This window comes from Miniopterus natalensis, chromosome 10, assembly GCF_054644295.1.
Source record: "Miniopterus natalensis isolate mMinNat1 chromosome 10, mMinNat1.hap1, whole genome shotgun sequence".
In the NCBI taxonomy this organism is placed as follows: domain Eukaryota; kingdom Metazoa; phylum Chordata; class Mammalia; order Chiroptera; family Miniopteridae; genus Miniopterus; species Miniopterus natalensis.
This window is the reverse complement of record NC_142090.1, coordinates 10,597,832-10,613,693: the sequence shown is the minus strand read 5'-3', so window position 1 is coordinate 10,613,693 and position 15,862 is coordinate 10,597,832. Positions and strand designations below refer to the sequence as shown.

At 40.8% G+C, this 15,862-nt stretch overlaps 1 protein-coding gene across 2 annotated transcripts in view; it reads right to left on the bottom strand.

Moving 5' to 3' along the window:
• The window catches only part of DGKI (diacylglycerol kinase iota), a 375,957-nt gene that overhangs the window by 125,514 nt on the left and 234,581 nt on the right, over nucleotides 1-15,862 (bottom strand). For both annotated transcript variants that reach the window (XM_087820996.1, XM_087820997.1), the window contains exons 17-19: nucleotides 15,564-15,626; nucleotides 11,987-12,060; nucleotides 10,403-10,514 (exon numbers count right to left, since the gene is read on the bottom strand). In XM_087820996.1, coding sequence (XP_087677122.1) covers nucleotides 10,403-10,514; nucleotides 11,987-12,060; nucleotides 15,564-15,626 — 249 coding nt within the window. The remainder of the gene's footprint in view (nucleotides 1-10,402; nucleotides 10,515-11,986; nucleotides 12,061-15,563; nucleotides 15,627-15,862) is intronic.

Here is a 15,862-nt window from a genome sequence, read left to right as displayed (position 1 = left end):
CATTAATAAAGTTTTGGGGGAGTCACAAGTTATACATGGATATTTGACCATGTAGTGATCAGCACCCCTAACCCCTGTGTTGTTCAAGGGTCAAGTGTATATTTAAATGTAAATGTATATTATAATAACTATACAATCTATATTATATATTAAATATGTTCATATTAAATAAGTAGCCCATCCTTGGTCAATTTTCAAACTTGGGCAGGCTCTTCCTTTTCACCTACAACCTCCTCACAAGCTACTTCTAATCTGTGTCTAATCTGAAATGCAAAATAATGTGAACTCAGTTAAAAACATTCTGAAAAATAAAGCAGTTTTGAGGGTGAAAATCAAACATAGGAAGAGCTCAGCTCACAATGGTGACCACAGAATGGAAAGTCAATCCAATAATAAGAGTCTGTTGTTAAGAGCAACGAATTAGCATAACTTTGCTCCTTGCCTTAGTAAAAAAAATACACATATAGTTAGTATCGGTTGCTTTTTTAGAGATAAATGAAAATCATACAATAAATGTTTGGTTATAACTTATACAGAGTTATAATATACACAAATTATATTATATAGCTTGATGAATATTTTTTCACACATATGGGAGTCTCCATCCAGATCAATCTGTGGACAATCTACAGCAATCAAGGGGTTTCCATGTGGCCCTTCCCAATCTACTTACACTCCTTCCACCAACCAGTCGGTAACCAATATTCTGACTTCTATTACCATAGATTCAATTTGCTTGAATTTGAACCTCACATAAAATAAATCATACAATATGTACTCTTGTGTCTGACATCTGCTTTTCATTATTTTTCAGTAACATACAGCAAAATGGATTTATCTACTCTTCTGACGGTAAACATTTGTTTGTTTCCAGTGAGGCTATTATTGATATAAACTTTCTAGTACATATCTCTTGGTGGACACATATTCTCTTGGGTACATACAGTGAGAAGTAGACCTGCTATGCTATGAGTTTAGATATACATTTAAGTTTAGTAGATACTAAAGTTAATGCTAAATAGTAGATGCTAAATAGTTTTCCAACAAGGTTAGAGTACAATGCATTTTGAGTATCAATTAATTTTCCTAATTAAGTAAACTTTAAACAAGAGTCACATCCTAACTCTACCTCCAAATCTAAAAGATTTACTTAGAAAGAAAAGAAAAACACACATACTATCAGCTTGTTTCCACATGTCTCATCTCTATGGATGGGAAAGAAACCTTGTTAAAAGATTTGTGATGTCAACTTCCGCTTATTTGGTTGCCGGATATTTGCATTTATGATTTTTGAATTATTTTTGCACTTGCATTAATTTGAACAATAGAAACCTGCTTATCTAGAAACACAAAGAGAAAAGGAACACAAAGGGACAGGATAAGGGAATGAAAATACGATAAAAACTGAAAAGTAAAGAACTTATTGGCTCGGCCGGTGTTGCTCAGTGGTTGAATGTCAGCCCATGAACCAAGAGGTCACCGGTTCGATTCCCAGTCAGGGCACGTGCCAGAGTTTGGGCTCAATCCCCAGTAGGGAGCTTGCAGGAGGCACACTGCTTCTTTCTCATTCATGTTTCTATCACTCTATCCCTCTCTCTCCCTCTCTAAAAGCAATAAAGACATGTAAAGAACTTACTGAATATCTCTGATGCTAAAGCACTCGGTTGTGTCCTTTCCATATTTTATTCAATCAGCGGAGAGCGAGAAAACAGGCGAATGCAGAGCGAATTTATTAAAGTTCCTGCTGGCCTATTACCTGGCCCTCTGCTACTCAGCTGAAAGTTGTTTCTGGCTGCAGGTAAACGATCCATTTAAGTTAATCTACGAATCTGAGCCACTACCTCACCCTCCAGAACTTTTCCAACACATTTCCCTTGCTTCTACTTCTCGGCCTGATATTTATCTGACAAAACTGTATCTCTTTGAGCCACTAAAGAAAAACCCACTCACTTCTCTTTTCCCTGCAACCTTGACTAGGCCTAATGACAAATAAAAATGCAGAACCTACTAGGTAAGAATTTATCCCTGTGAGCCTAACAGGACTGAAAGCTGCTTAAATACTGTCCAACCTCCTGGTATCAGAAGGTATGCACAGTGCTGCAGAGCACGTTGAGGCCAGAGCCTCAGCCTCGCAACAGAACAGCAGCAAGCGCCACAAACCTAAGAGGTGACCAGCTGCCAAGGGCAGGCCCACAGGCCTTTGGGTCAATCCCAGGTCACTGCAGGGGCACGAAAGGAATCGCCAGAACCAGCTTCTCAGCACAGACGGTTCTATTACTGTCAGCACAGCCCCATTAAAGTCCTTTGGGAACAAGTTAAAGGTGGTTTTTAAAATACTTATAGGAAATCGCTCTTTTTCACCGCTCAGATTGTTTAGGCGTAACATCCTATTAAGGCAGAGGCCCTACTCGTCAGAAACATCCCCGCGATTTGCTAGAATGAATCGTTTACTGATGATAATACATCGCTTTATTAACAACAGACGTTCAGTTACCAGTTCAATTCTGTGTCCCCCTGGTGAAACCTTCCCACATTGCCTTTCTGGTCGCATAGGACTAGAGAGTAAAACAAAGACGGCCCTGAGCTCACCGCATCCTTTGCTACCTCTCGGTCTCAGGCCATAACTTTCCCTCACCCCGGGGGAATGGCTTGAGGTCTCCTGTGCTCCCACACTGCGCTCCTTCCTAGCAGACTTTTCGGCGTCTCCCTTCAAGCTGTACCCTCCTCACTTCTCAAGTCCTCATTCTACTCGCTGTCAGACAAGAAGCATGGACAGTCCTGGGCTGGGGGAGGAGAGAAACAAGGGCGAGGCCCCCTCCTCCCCTTCTCTCCACTGCCGCCGGCCCGACTCCCGGCCTCGCTCCTGGAGCAGAGCGCCCAAGGCGGCGTCAGTGGCCCGGAGTCCAGGCGGTGGAGAGAGCCAGCGACACTAAAATCTTGGTTGGTTTTGTTTTTTATGACTAACTCAGCAGTCTTATAAGACCAAACAACTGAAATAAGAAAACAAAACTTATTTTTTTTTTATTTAAAGATAAAATAAACAAAAGAGGATAGCTAAAGATATAATAACTTTTGAAAATAAATCATTATAATTTCACCACATTTGTGGTTTAAATGGGAAAAACCATATTGTCATCTGAAAAGATGCAGGAAAAAAGTTAATAAGGTTCAGTGTCTTTTAGGAGAGAAAGTTGTCAGAAAACTAGAAGTAGAAAGTGACTTTTTTAAATGATGAAAGTTGTCTACCAAACACACGGCGAAAATATTATTCAAAGTAAAGAAAATTTAGAAGCATTCCTTTCACGGGACAAAGTTATTCACTAGCAACGTAAGTTTTCCACATAACATTGGCTTGAACACATAATAAGTCATGGAAATAAAATCGTATTGGGTTTTACTTATAATAATATGGTTTCTTGTGTGTTTGAAGACATAGAAATAAAGCAATTGGAAGGAAACACATCAAAATATTAACAGTTATGAATCATGTGATTATGACTGATATTTTTACTTTTAGTTCTTATACTTCTGCTTATATTATCAAACAGAGCAAACATTTAACACTATTTTTTTCTTTTAAAAAATAGAAGACTGTACTATCTAGCATGTACAACTTCAACCTTGGAATTTCTCCATGCAACTTGTCTCCCTGAATAACCTTTTGCTTTTCTAATTCATAAATATAAAAGAGTCTACATATTTTAATTTCAATTAACAACAACACAAAAAAGCTGGCTATGCTCTCTTTAAAGTTTAGGAGACTGAAATCTTTGGATTTCAACCGCATAGCAAATTAGGCTCCCAATTTCTCAATCTGAATAATGCTTTGAACTGCCTTGAAAAGTTTTAAATTATTTTGAAACAGACTCAACATGAAAGGACCTACACAACTATAATGGCAGAAAATTGTGGCAGAAAAAAATATATAAATTACAATGTCTGATTGTGGTCTGTGTAGGATCTAAAAAGGTAATCACATTACCAAGCACCCAACGAAGAAGCATCTGAATTAGCAGGAATGCATATCAACCAGTGAAATGAACTGCAGACTTCTGCTTTGAAATTTGCAATTACAAGGTAAAGAGTCTAAAAGAAACAATCTTTTGTGCCATTCCAGTAATTCTATTTCAAATCTTTCTTAAAGTACTACTCTGAATATTTTAAATACACAAAAATACCCACATATACCCAAATAACTACATTCTTCTGTTTATATAATCATCTTACACAGATGTATGAGTTTTCAAATGATTTACTTTGTTAAAAACATAATCAATGTAATAGTTTCAAGAAATGTGAAATCAAAAGACTGAAAATAAAGTTATTTATAAAAAGAATAGTGTACTGCTATAGGAGTCATAAGGCAACACTTGTATAAAAATATGGAAATATGTGCCAATATTATTTAGAGAACATAAGATGTTCAAAACTGTTCCGTATAAAGTATGTTTAACTCAGCTTTTCCTGGGTAGAAACTGGTTAACTTGGAAGCAATCTGGAGTCATTAGAATCTGAGATTCAATCACACATTTGACATTTAGCTAGAATGCATGTATCACATTACTCATATCGTGTAAAGAAAAAATAATTGGCATGATTTAAGGATTCTGCTTTCTCTTCACTAACTCCCATCTACTATTATATTTCTCCCTTTCTTACTAATAATAGGATGGGAAAGAGGGGGATTTGATAGAACCCCCGAAAACACTCTCCCCCAACCAAGAGGGATCTCTAGAGCTCTAAACATACATTTTAAATTGCCCTTTCTCTATCTCCTTAGATGTCTCACAGGGAATTTTAAATTTAACTTACATAAAACAGAGTTCATTTTTCTGACAATATTATCTTTCTTTCGTATTTTCTACCATACTTAACATATTTAATCTTTACCCAATGGCCTATGCTAGGCACCCGGATTTATTTATATTCCTTTTTCATCCTTTACAGTAAATCACTATAAATAACTCTTGGATTTATCAACCTTCCACCTTCAAGATCACTTTCTTACTTCATGTTTCTCCCTCTCCTCGTTTCTCCACCTGTGTCCTGATTTGTCTACCTGCCCCCAGCAGGAGAGATTCTGGTCACCCTTCACACTGATATGCACGTAATCTTTCTAAACCATAAACCTGATCCTGTCTCACACCATCTCCCTCAACCTACCCATCAACAGTTTAAACAACAATAACAACAACAAAGAACGGGCAGAGGACCTGAACAGACACCTCTCCCAAGAAGACATACAAACAGCCAACAGATACATGAGAAGATGCTCAGCTTCACTAGCCATTAGGGAAATGCAAATCAAAACTACAGTGAGACACCACCTGACACCTGTCAGAATGGCTATTATCAACGGGACAGGTAATAAGAAGAGTTGCAAAGGCTGTGGAGAAAAGGGACCCCTCATTCACTGCTGGTGGGAATGTAACCTGGCACAGCCTCTATGGAAAACAGTCTGGAGGTTCCTCAAAAAATTAAGAATAGAGCTACCATATGACCCAGCAACCCCTCTTCTGAGTGTCTACAAAAAAAAACTGGAAACATTTATTTGCAAAGACATACGCACCCCATTGTTCACCGCAGCATTACTCATGGTGGCCAAGGCCCGGAGACACCCAAAGTGTCCTTCGACAGATGACTCGATAAAGAAGATGTGGGACACATATACAATGGAATACTACTCAGCCATAAGAAAAGACAACTTCCATTTGTGAGAACATGGGTGGATCTTGATAATATCATGCTAAGTGAAGTAAGACAGAAAAACGTCAAGAACCGTATGATTTCACTCACTTGTGGGATATAAAGCTGAAAGCAACAAACAAAAAGTCAAAGACACAGACAACGGTGTGGTGGTTACCGGAGGGAAAGGAGGTGGGGGGAACTGAAGGGCACAGGGGGTCCAGTGTAGAGTGACGGAAGGAGACTTGACCTTGGGTGGTGAGCACACATGGAACACACAGACGATGTATCATAGAATTTACACTTTGAAACCTATATAATTTTATTAACCAATGTCACTCCAATGAATTTAATAAAAACCACTACTTTACCCTGTCTCCATTTCTGTCTTTTGCGCCATGGGTACAGTCACTCTGAACCACCATTAGCAGTTCCAGCACATCATGCGTCGCAGACGAATCCCTCCATGAGACTGCCATCGGCACGCTCACTCAGACTCCTGCCTCCTCTGGGAAATCTGTGCTCACGTCCCCATTTTATAAGCACTCTTCTGCCCTCACTTCTCCTTTCTATCCTCACACATGCCTTTCTCCTAGCATTTATTACCTCAGACTGTGGTTGCTTGTTTGCTTCTTTGTGTACCCCACAACACTGAACTGTGGGCACCCTGAGAACTGTGGGCTTTTAGAAAAAGATTTTTTATTGAATTTGAGAGAGAGAGGAAGGGAGATGGAGAGAGAGAGAAACATCAATGTGAGAGGAAACATCCACCAGCTGCCTCCCGGATCAAGTCTGAAACTGAACCATCAATCCCTCAGTGCATGAGACAACGCCCAACCAACCAGAAGAGTGTCATTTGTGGATTCACTAAAATGTTTTTGGGTTCAACAAATTTTCAATAAATACTCATGTCTGATAGTAAATGAATGAAGCTGTGAGACATTTTAAATAACAAGTATTACCTTGAATTTCCAAATTCCTATTAGAGACCATCGATATCGCCCGCATTTCACATATGCTGAATAACCTTTAATGATCAGCCTCAAAGGTTACACAGCATCACTTGCACTGTGCTCAGTTCGCCAAGGATTCGTATGTCCATCCACCCAGATTCAGGGGAAGGTACACAGACCCCAGCTCTTGATGGGAGAAGTGCCTACAAATCCGAGGCCATGCTAATACTACACTAACCATCAGAACACAGTGGTGAACTAACTTATTATTTTGAAAACACATAAATAAAGAGAAAGATCACTTATCCTGCTTTTCTGATACAACTCTATTAAGAAGTAGCCAAATAATAGGTGAAGAGAAACTTCCCTTCATAGAAATATTCCAGTCAATAAATGAGGAAGGGTAAAGTTAGAATATCACTACTTTTCAATCCTCAGTGAATTCTGGATCCGGACATTGATCATCAAAGACTATTTTAAAAAAGAGAGATAACCAGACATTATCTGTGCTATTTTGGAAGAAGAAAACACTATCTACAAAATAGATTTTTTGGGGGGGATGTCTGATTCATCTAGATCCAACTATCAACTTAGATGAAAAAAGGAAGAGAGAACATGTTAACTGATACCTCAGGGATGTTGTCAGCACAATTCATATTCAGGGAAACTTTACGGGACACTCTGGTTTCTTCAACAAACCAATGAGGAAAAAAACAGATAGGTGGGGATTACAGAGACTTACGAGTCATATCAACCAGTCACAACGGATGAATTTTATTTGAATCTTGATTCAAACAAATAGAGCCTAAGAAAACAAAAGTCATTTGCAAGACAACTGGAAATTTGAGTGCTGAGTATATATTTAGTGATAGATGCTACTCTTTTAATGTTTTTAGAGAAGATGATGTGATTGTGTTCATAAAAGAAAGTCTTGTTTTTTAAAAACACATTCAAAAATATTTACAGATAAAATGATACAATGCCTGAGATTTTCTTCAAAAATAATATAAGGGAGGAGGTCACAGGTGGGGACAGAAATAAGATTGTCCATGAGTTGGTAATTATAGTAGCTATGTGATGGTACACGAGGATTCAACATATTATTTCATCTTTGTTTATACTGAACTTTTCTCATAACAAATATTCTAAAAGCACACTTTACTAATTCCTCAGTGACCTTGAAATAAAAACTCCTAGATAAATTTTAGAATGTGCTCCATGATCTGGCCCGGGCCCGCCTCTTCAAGATCATTTATCACTCTCACCTACGTTTACACTATATGAAGCTAATTCTAGTTCCCACTCATACTTCCAAGTATATATAAATTTCCCCTTTTCCAGAATGCCAAGTCCTAGTCTGCTTCTCCTGGCAAAACTCATTCATTCTGTCACATCTACTCATTGCCAACTACAGGTATCAGGCTCTGCGCTGTGTGCCAGAGGATACACTGGAGTGATGAATACCTAGCATCTGCCTCTCTCAGCTGGCACTCCACCCTACCTGGCCCTCCTCTGGCCCTGTGAGGCTGACCCATTTATACGGCATCAGTGGTTCCCTTGTCCTCTAGTTTCTGGTTAGACTTTTCTAGAGGGAAGCACGAGCAGAAGGTCTGGAGGACAAGCACAGTGAGGTCACTGTGTTTCTGTCCCAGCTCCCTGCCTGCCAGGTTGGCACAGGCTGGCTGCTTCCCCTTGGAACTGTCAGGTGGTCCCTGCCAAATAGTTCTGTCTCTGGTACAGGTGACTGTTTACTTGCCTTTAAACCTTCAGCTCAAGAATACAACGCCATCCGTTGTTGCTTCTCCTAAACCTAGTACACAATTTGTAGAGTCCCTCCATTAAACTCTCCTCTAATTACCCAATTTCAGACTGCCTTCTCTTCCCTGTTCGGATGCTAATTAAACAACTGCAAGCAAAAACAACCCAAACCCCAAAACACTATAAAAAAAAGTTGGACACAGATGTGGACTGAAAAGTTGTAGGAGATGAAGAATAAAGAACGTTTTAGAGAGAGGCAGCATGTGCAATGGCCCTGTGGTGCAAAGGAAGCAAGGGGTGCTGAAAGCCACACTTGACTTCAGAGGCTATTTGAGGAAGAAAGCAAAGAGGACAGTGGGAGAGGCTGGAGAAGCAAAGAGAATCTCAATCTTGCAGGGCCAAGTAAAGCTTTAGATTTTGACCCTGAGAGCAATGCGGGAGGGTCTAATATTCTTCCCCCCACCCCCCCACCCCAAGCCCAGGTAAGCAATCACCTTGCCTTAGATGTGTACTCCCTGACAGCTTTCTGTCACATAGTTGGGATGCTCTGGCACATGGGACACATGCACATTCAATAAGTGTTCACTGAATCAGTGACTAAATGAATGACGAAAACACCCATAGCCAAGTTTAGGGCACTTTGGGTCACCTCCAAAAACTCATCATTGAACATGGCCTTCTTGGACTTATTCCTATTTGCTCTTTGCAGACTGAGTCTTCTCCTATAATTAACATAAAGATCTTTGGAGAGAAAGAGTTGTGCATGGGCTATAAACCTAAAAACTAGATCAATCCCAGACCAATCTTTTCCACTCGACAACCATTTCATTCTAAAGATGGCAGATTTAATGAGCAACATCACTGCTCAGGGGATGGACGTTGTTGCCATAGTCACAATAGGTTACTCTGTTAAATCTTGGTATTTTGAGGTGATTGGAATCCATGAGATGAGTAAAAAAGTGGGCTGTTCTGGTTTACTGAGGACAAGAAATACGACCTTCTTGCTTTCAAGCATGAGTGCTAACCAGCGGTTGTCAGTAGAAGCTTTATTTTAATTTGCTTTATAAACTAATAGTGAGGTCTGATTTACACCAGATGTAATGATATGCAAAATTTTCATTGGTTTCCTTGTCATTCAATAAGTTGAACTACATGCTAAAACTTGCTTGAAATTACACTTACATTACATATTTATTTTCTTATGCGAGCAAACAAAATAAAAATACAAGGTGATCTCAATACTGCGGAAACTGAATATTAATGTCACAAAAATGATGCCGTTCTACATTCAGGAATTTTGTGATAATGGAGATGCCCATCTTATGCGTAAAAAGACAAGTTGAAGATAAATGCAAATGAGCACCTTCCTTCTCACCCAAAAATATTAAACAGCAAGGTTTCTGCATCGTGCTGGGATACATCTGTGACAGAATGCTTTTTAATTAACATGAACACTCTGCATGTAATTCTGGTAGAATTCGATTAGGAAAATTAACAAATAATATTTATTTTTTGAAGCTCAAACAAATGTGCATCAATTTTCTTAGTGACATAAAGAATTAATTTTTGTTCTTGTTTTCCTCAAGCAACTCTATATTGCACAGAGCTTATAAACTGATAAGGCAGGAGAGGAAATTATAAATATGAAATGGAAAAACTCTAACTCTGGCTAAAATACATTTTATTTATTTAATTGTTTTACTTTATTTTTATGGTTGACACCTTACAGATGTCCCCATTCCCCCCTTTGCCCGCCTCCACGCGGCCCCCACGCCCCTTGCCCGCGGGCCACCACCACACTCGTCTGCGTCTGTGCGTTACGCAATATGTTCCTTGGCCAATCTCTCACCTTCTTTCACCCAGCCCCTCACCCACCCAACAGCAGTCAGTCTGTTCCATGTATCCACACCTCTGTTTCTATTTTGTCAGTTCATTTTCTTCATTAGACTCCACATCTAAGCGAGATCACACGGTATTTGTCTTTCTCTAATAGTTGTATTGCTCACCAAAGAGGCCATGGTGAATCCAATGACTTCAATATAACCGTCATCGTGACGCTGAGGTTCGAAATCATGGTGATCCCCTGGGTTCCCCCAGGGCATTGTGCCAGCACAATATCTGCAAGGTAAGATTAAGAACAGAATCAAACTTATTCCATTCCTCTCAGGACCATCGTGAGGGAGGAATGTAGTTAGACCCAGTGTTTATTCCACGTAAAAACAGTTTTCTGTTCTAGGTGCACACCGTCCAAAGGCAAAGGAAATGGACCCGTCAGCAGCTCCAAACACCAGCCTGTGACAATGAGCCACGACTTCATGACAGACGCATTCCATGGTGCGCAGCGCCCTCCTGATTCAGTACTTCCAGCGCCTGTCACTCTACGGTTCTGGTCTGCCTGCTTCCTACGACGTGCCGTGACTTGCCAATGGTTGGCTTCGGAATTGGGGCTCGGAGGGAGACAAAGGATGTGAGCAGCAGGAAGAGGAAAGAGAGCTGAGGCGGGTGGGCAGTCGGCTATTACACACACAAGTGAGAGCACACGCGCCCACAGCACAGGGAAGGGTAACTGAGGGAGAAAGCAAGAGTGAAGGGAGAATGAAAGAAAGGTGTAATATCAGAAAGGGAAGGGGGAATGAGGAAAACTGGAAGAGCAGAGGACTGGGGGCCCGGAGGGCGTCAGGGAAAGGGGCAAGGTGAAGGAGAGATTTGTAAAGAAATGAGAACTGAAACGAAGGACAGTTAACGTTTCCTGAGGATCTAGGTCTTCTGTTTAAACACCTAAGAGGAAAATACTCCTGCAACAGAGTTGTAAGTAATTATACTGAGCACTGCCAAAATGATCGGGAGGCTATAACATGGTTTCCTAGCCACGGACTTACACACAATTCTCATTTTAATTAAATTCAGTCTAAATAGAACTTATTTGCAGAGTTTGTCTCTGAGTTGTCTGGTTTGCAAATAATAGAGGGTCGCAGATCCATCCCTTCCAGAATCTTGACTCTAATTTTATGCCACTGAGATAATGTGCTTATTTTGAGACTAGATTGTCTTAAGTACCCCTTTCTCCTGAGGTATATAATAACACCAAAGAGGGTTGGCATCCTGGCTAGAAAATCCTACCCTAATTGATCTTATTTTTTCAAAGCAATCATCTGGCAATGATTTTGAATGAATTCCGTACTGAAATCAGGCTGGATGGTTTCCTAACAGCTTTTAGGAAACTGAGAACAGGAATTCATTCAAGTCTGTCATTCTTGAGGGGTGGGGGATCAGCAATTTGAGAATTAAATGAAAATGTTCCAGTCCAGAGGGGTGCCTGAGGTTCTTAAGGGCGGGTAAGTATAGACCATGCATGCCATATCCTGCAAAATATATATATTTTTCCCCCCAATAAAACAAACACCTACCACAGAGAATATAAACAAAGCAAGTAAGAGAACAAAATGATCACACCTGGAAATTTTTAATAAACCACTGAGGAAAACAATTTTCATTGTCTGTACCTGTACATTTTCTATAAAGAAAACAGATAACCTCAAGTCAAACAGAGTTCACATCAAACCAAGGAAACAACAAAAAACAGAGCTTACCTGGGTATATTTAAAAATACTATACACTGGAACTTCAGTTCCTGAATCTTTGGGGTGAGATCTGTTCCATCACACTGAAACAATGAAAGCAGAGAAAGGAAGGGTTTTGAAGTAGTCACAAGTCTAAAAAAATGGTCAAAGATAACTGGGTTGACAAGAATATAGACCATGGTCTTGCCCCTTGTCCCATCTCTGATTAAGTTAATGCCAATTACTATGATTGCACATTTATTCTGCTTATAGCTTTACCATCACCCTTAACTTTAGATTATTATTAGATATTTAGTCTTGTGGTATCAACATTAAAAGATTTAGAAATTCATAAAAGACTAAAAAGAGTGAAGCCTCAAGTTGAAGCAGTAGTGACCTTCACCACAGTCTTCTGATTCAAACAATAGTCATAAATATAATAATTTACTTTGGTATTTGAGATTAATTTTTATTTTGAAAATGTTAAGCCTAACATTTTGAAAACTGGTTGGGAAGAATATATAGTGCAAGCTTTTCAGAATGTACCTACTATAAATTAGCATTATCTCCATCAGTGATTTGCTCTTGTAAAGTTAATCTCTTACAGACTTTGGTCTTCTGAGATCACCTGCTTTACCGGAGTCTGGACTTGGCCCTGGATCTCATGGGCCTCAGGCTGGTTTGACCTCAAACCTTTGTGTGTGGCTTCCCTCATCGTTAGTGCTTTCCTCAAGAGTATCCTCTGACTAATTAAAGGAAAAGCTTTCATTTTCCTTTCTCATTTACCCCAGGTGACAAAAGTCAAAAGAGGAAAACCCTAGTCATGACTGCAGACTTCTCAATGTCAATGTTATAAAGCCTGCTTTTATATCTGCTACCTTGATACCCTCATCACAGAATTTCCCCATTACCTTCTCTTGTGGAGAGAGCAATAAAAATATGCCCAGCTCTGTGCAAATTTTTAAAGATTTGTTTAGGAGGAGTTTCAACCTAATGACAATGATTCTGCTAGCAGTCAAGGGCGTCTCTTTCTTTTCCCAGCTGATCTGAATACAGCCTAATTTTCAGCATTTACAAAAGTTGTTTCCAGGAACCCTTACAGTCCTAAATGAAGTGTTTGAAAATGTTACTTTGATAGGAATTATATTCTAGACATTGATTGAAGGTGTTTTTACAATAGTTCCAGATACTAAGCGCACAAGAAGTCTGCCAACTCATTTAAGGGCTTGAAATGAGTTGATAGATGACTATGCCAATGAAGAAAAAATGTAGGCATCTTAAACTATCAACATGGAGTGCTGTTAGCAGCTAAAACTTAAAAAAAAAAAAAGAATGTGATACATTAATAGCATGCAAAGCAGTATTGTTGCATTACAGAAAAAATACTGTAATTAACATTATTAAATTTAAAAGAAATCATTTTTTCATTTTCAACTTCTTTATCTCCTGGGAAGCATGTCAGCGATTCTGGGAAGTCATCAAATTATATGAGGACTGGGCACCTTACAATGTATTGCACTTTACCCAGTTTCCTTACATTGTATTGCATTCAAACTTTATAACTCTTTAGAACAGTGGTTTTCAACTCTTTCCTTACTTCACGTACAAAGGAAAATATCTACGTGCAAAATATGTCCCTGTGTGCAAGCTCACATATTGATGAGAAAGCACAGAAGCAGGGCAAACAGTGCCGTATGTAGGCTTGGGCACTGCCTGTTTTTCTGGCGAGAGGTCATTACCTACTGCCTCAGAAACACGGACTCCCCCTTGGCAAAGATAAGATGCTCGCATGTGACAGGCACATCTAAGCGCTCCAGCTAACCTTCCATCCTTTCTATCCCACGCTCAAGAAAACAAGTAGTGATGTCACTGTAGAAACATCCTTGTGTCCCTCTGAGTCACAGCACAGTGATCAATAATTGTCCCTCCAAAGTCATGTCTTGCTCTACCTGTTTTAAATGAAGGGAGTAAACTTTTCTGGAAGGTTCAGTGATTCCCCCAAAGCCATATGCCTCATGCGGGCAGGCCGAGGACGGAGTCCCACATGCCCAGGCTTAGTTCTGGCCTCATCTCCTCCTGGGACAGGGTGTGACCGCATGAACCAATCCTCCTGAGATACACTCCAGGGGCCGGCTGACGCTACAGCTCCCCTGGTCGTGCGGCTTCCACGCTGGCCCCCCTGTAAGCCCCTTTCGGTCCCTGCTAGACGGCCACCAGCGTGTGAGACGTTTATCAAGAGGCCGCCAGGCCTGGGAGCAGAGCTCCGCAGCGGTCAGGGGGTCACGGGTTTACGCCATCGGGGCTGAAGCCGACAGCGGCCACCGTTAACACGGCCTCTGCCCACTGCTCGCTGGCTCTGTGTCCCTGTAAATGTGCAGAACAGTGGAAATAACAGAAGAGCTCATGTGGGGCTGTCTTGCAGGCAGCTGAGGAAACAGGGGAAGCTTGAGGTAAGGTTGCTACTAAGATTTAACAAGCATAATTTTACCAAAATAAAGACGCTTGGAGCTCGGCGGGCCATGTGTCTCCCTTGTGTCTTCCTTAGGGAGGCAAGGTCCCCGCTCTCCGGAGTGGCTATGACCAGGAGACGCCTGCCTTTCACTGCTACTGCGGAGAACTGCGACATCGGACGCCGGGCGCAGCCCCGGCTGACCTGGGACTCGGGTGTCACCAATGCTTTACCAGCGACCACAAAATTCACCAGTTTGCATCCTCGCTTGCTCCTGCATATCCTTCTGTACACCCATTAGCCTAAGCTCCTCTATTTCTCTGTTCGCATGGACAGCTTTTTCCTGTCCCCTCTTGTCACACAGCTTGTCCACGCCGGCCTGAGCTCAAGCCTCGCTGTGCTCCCCTTCCTTCCCCCCGTCTATATGTTTCTTTCTCTTTCCCCCACTGATACGAGTATGTGCAAAGCCACGTCCGATCCTGCTTTTAACTTGGTCACTGTAAGAAAACATTTCCTGTCTTTCTTAATAACTCATGATGTGCTATGTTAAAATCTGTCCCCTAGGGAAAAGAGAGCTCCCCTCTCCCTTGTCTCCAAGCAGCGAGTGTCCAAAACCCGGGAGAGTGACCCAGAAAGAAACAGAAAATCCATTCAGCGATGAAGGGCCGTGACCAGGTCCTTCATGAGGGTCACCATGGAGTAATAAAATCAAAGCACTTTTCTAAAATGCAAACTCCTCAGGCAGCCCTGGAATAAAGACATTTGCTTGGTGAGCGCCTTTCTACCCCAAGGCCCAGCTCAGCATCATTTCTTGACTGAAGGTTTCCGTTGCCCCCGCCACGGTGAGCTCTCGTATCTCCCCTTGCGCCACCAGCATGCTGTATACACAGCCGAATGGCAACTGGATTACACTGTTCACAACTGAACTGTGACTTCATCCAGGAGTGGAACTAGTCGTCTTATTTATCTTCACCCCAGCAATACAGTGCCCGACACCCAGGCAAACGCTCATAAATGACGGCTGAATGAATGGCACTAAATGATCTCCCACGTTCCGTGCAGTCCACTGATTATCCTAAGTACATAAACTGGTATTCGGGGCTCATTTTTCGAGGCATTGATATTCAAATGAAATGAGTCAACACATTCAGTACTTACAACGACTTTAACGTGTTTGGATAGATCTCTAGAGCTTCTCTGTAGGAAATCAGAAAAAGCTGCCTAGACCACAGGGAAATAAAGAAAAAACCTTAATTACATGGTTATGCCAAATCTTTGCTTCTGTATTATATAATTTCCTCATGATGCTAACTTATGCAAAAATATAATTTGCTGAATTCAAAGTAAAGTAGTGCAGTAGCAGTTAAGTTGAAATCTTTTTGTTTCCAAACTATAACCTATAATAAAATCGAAGATCACAGTAGGAAAGTAAAAAAGTAGATAATACCAACGGTCAG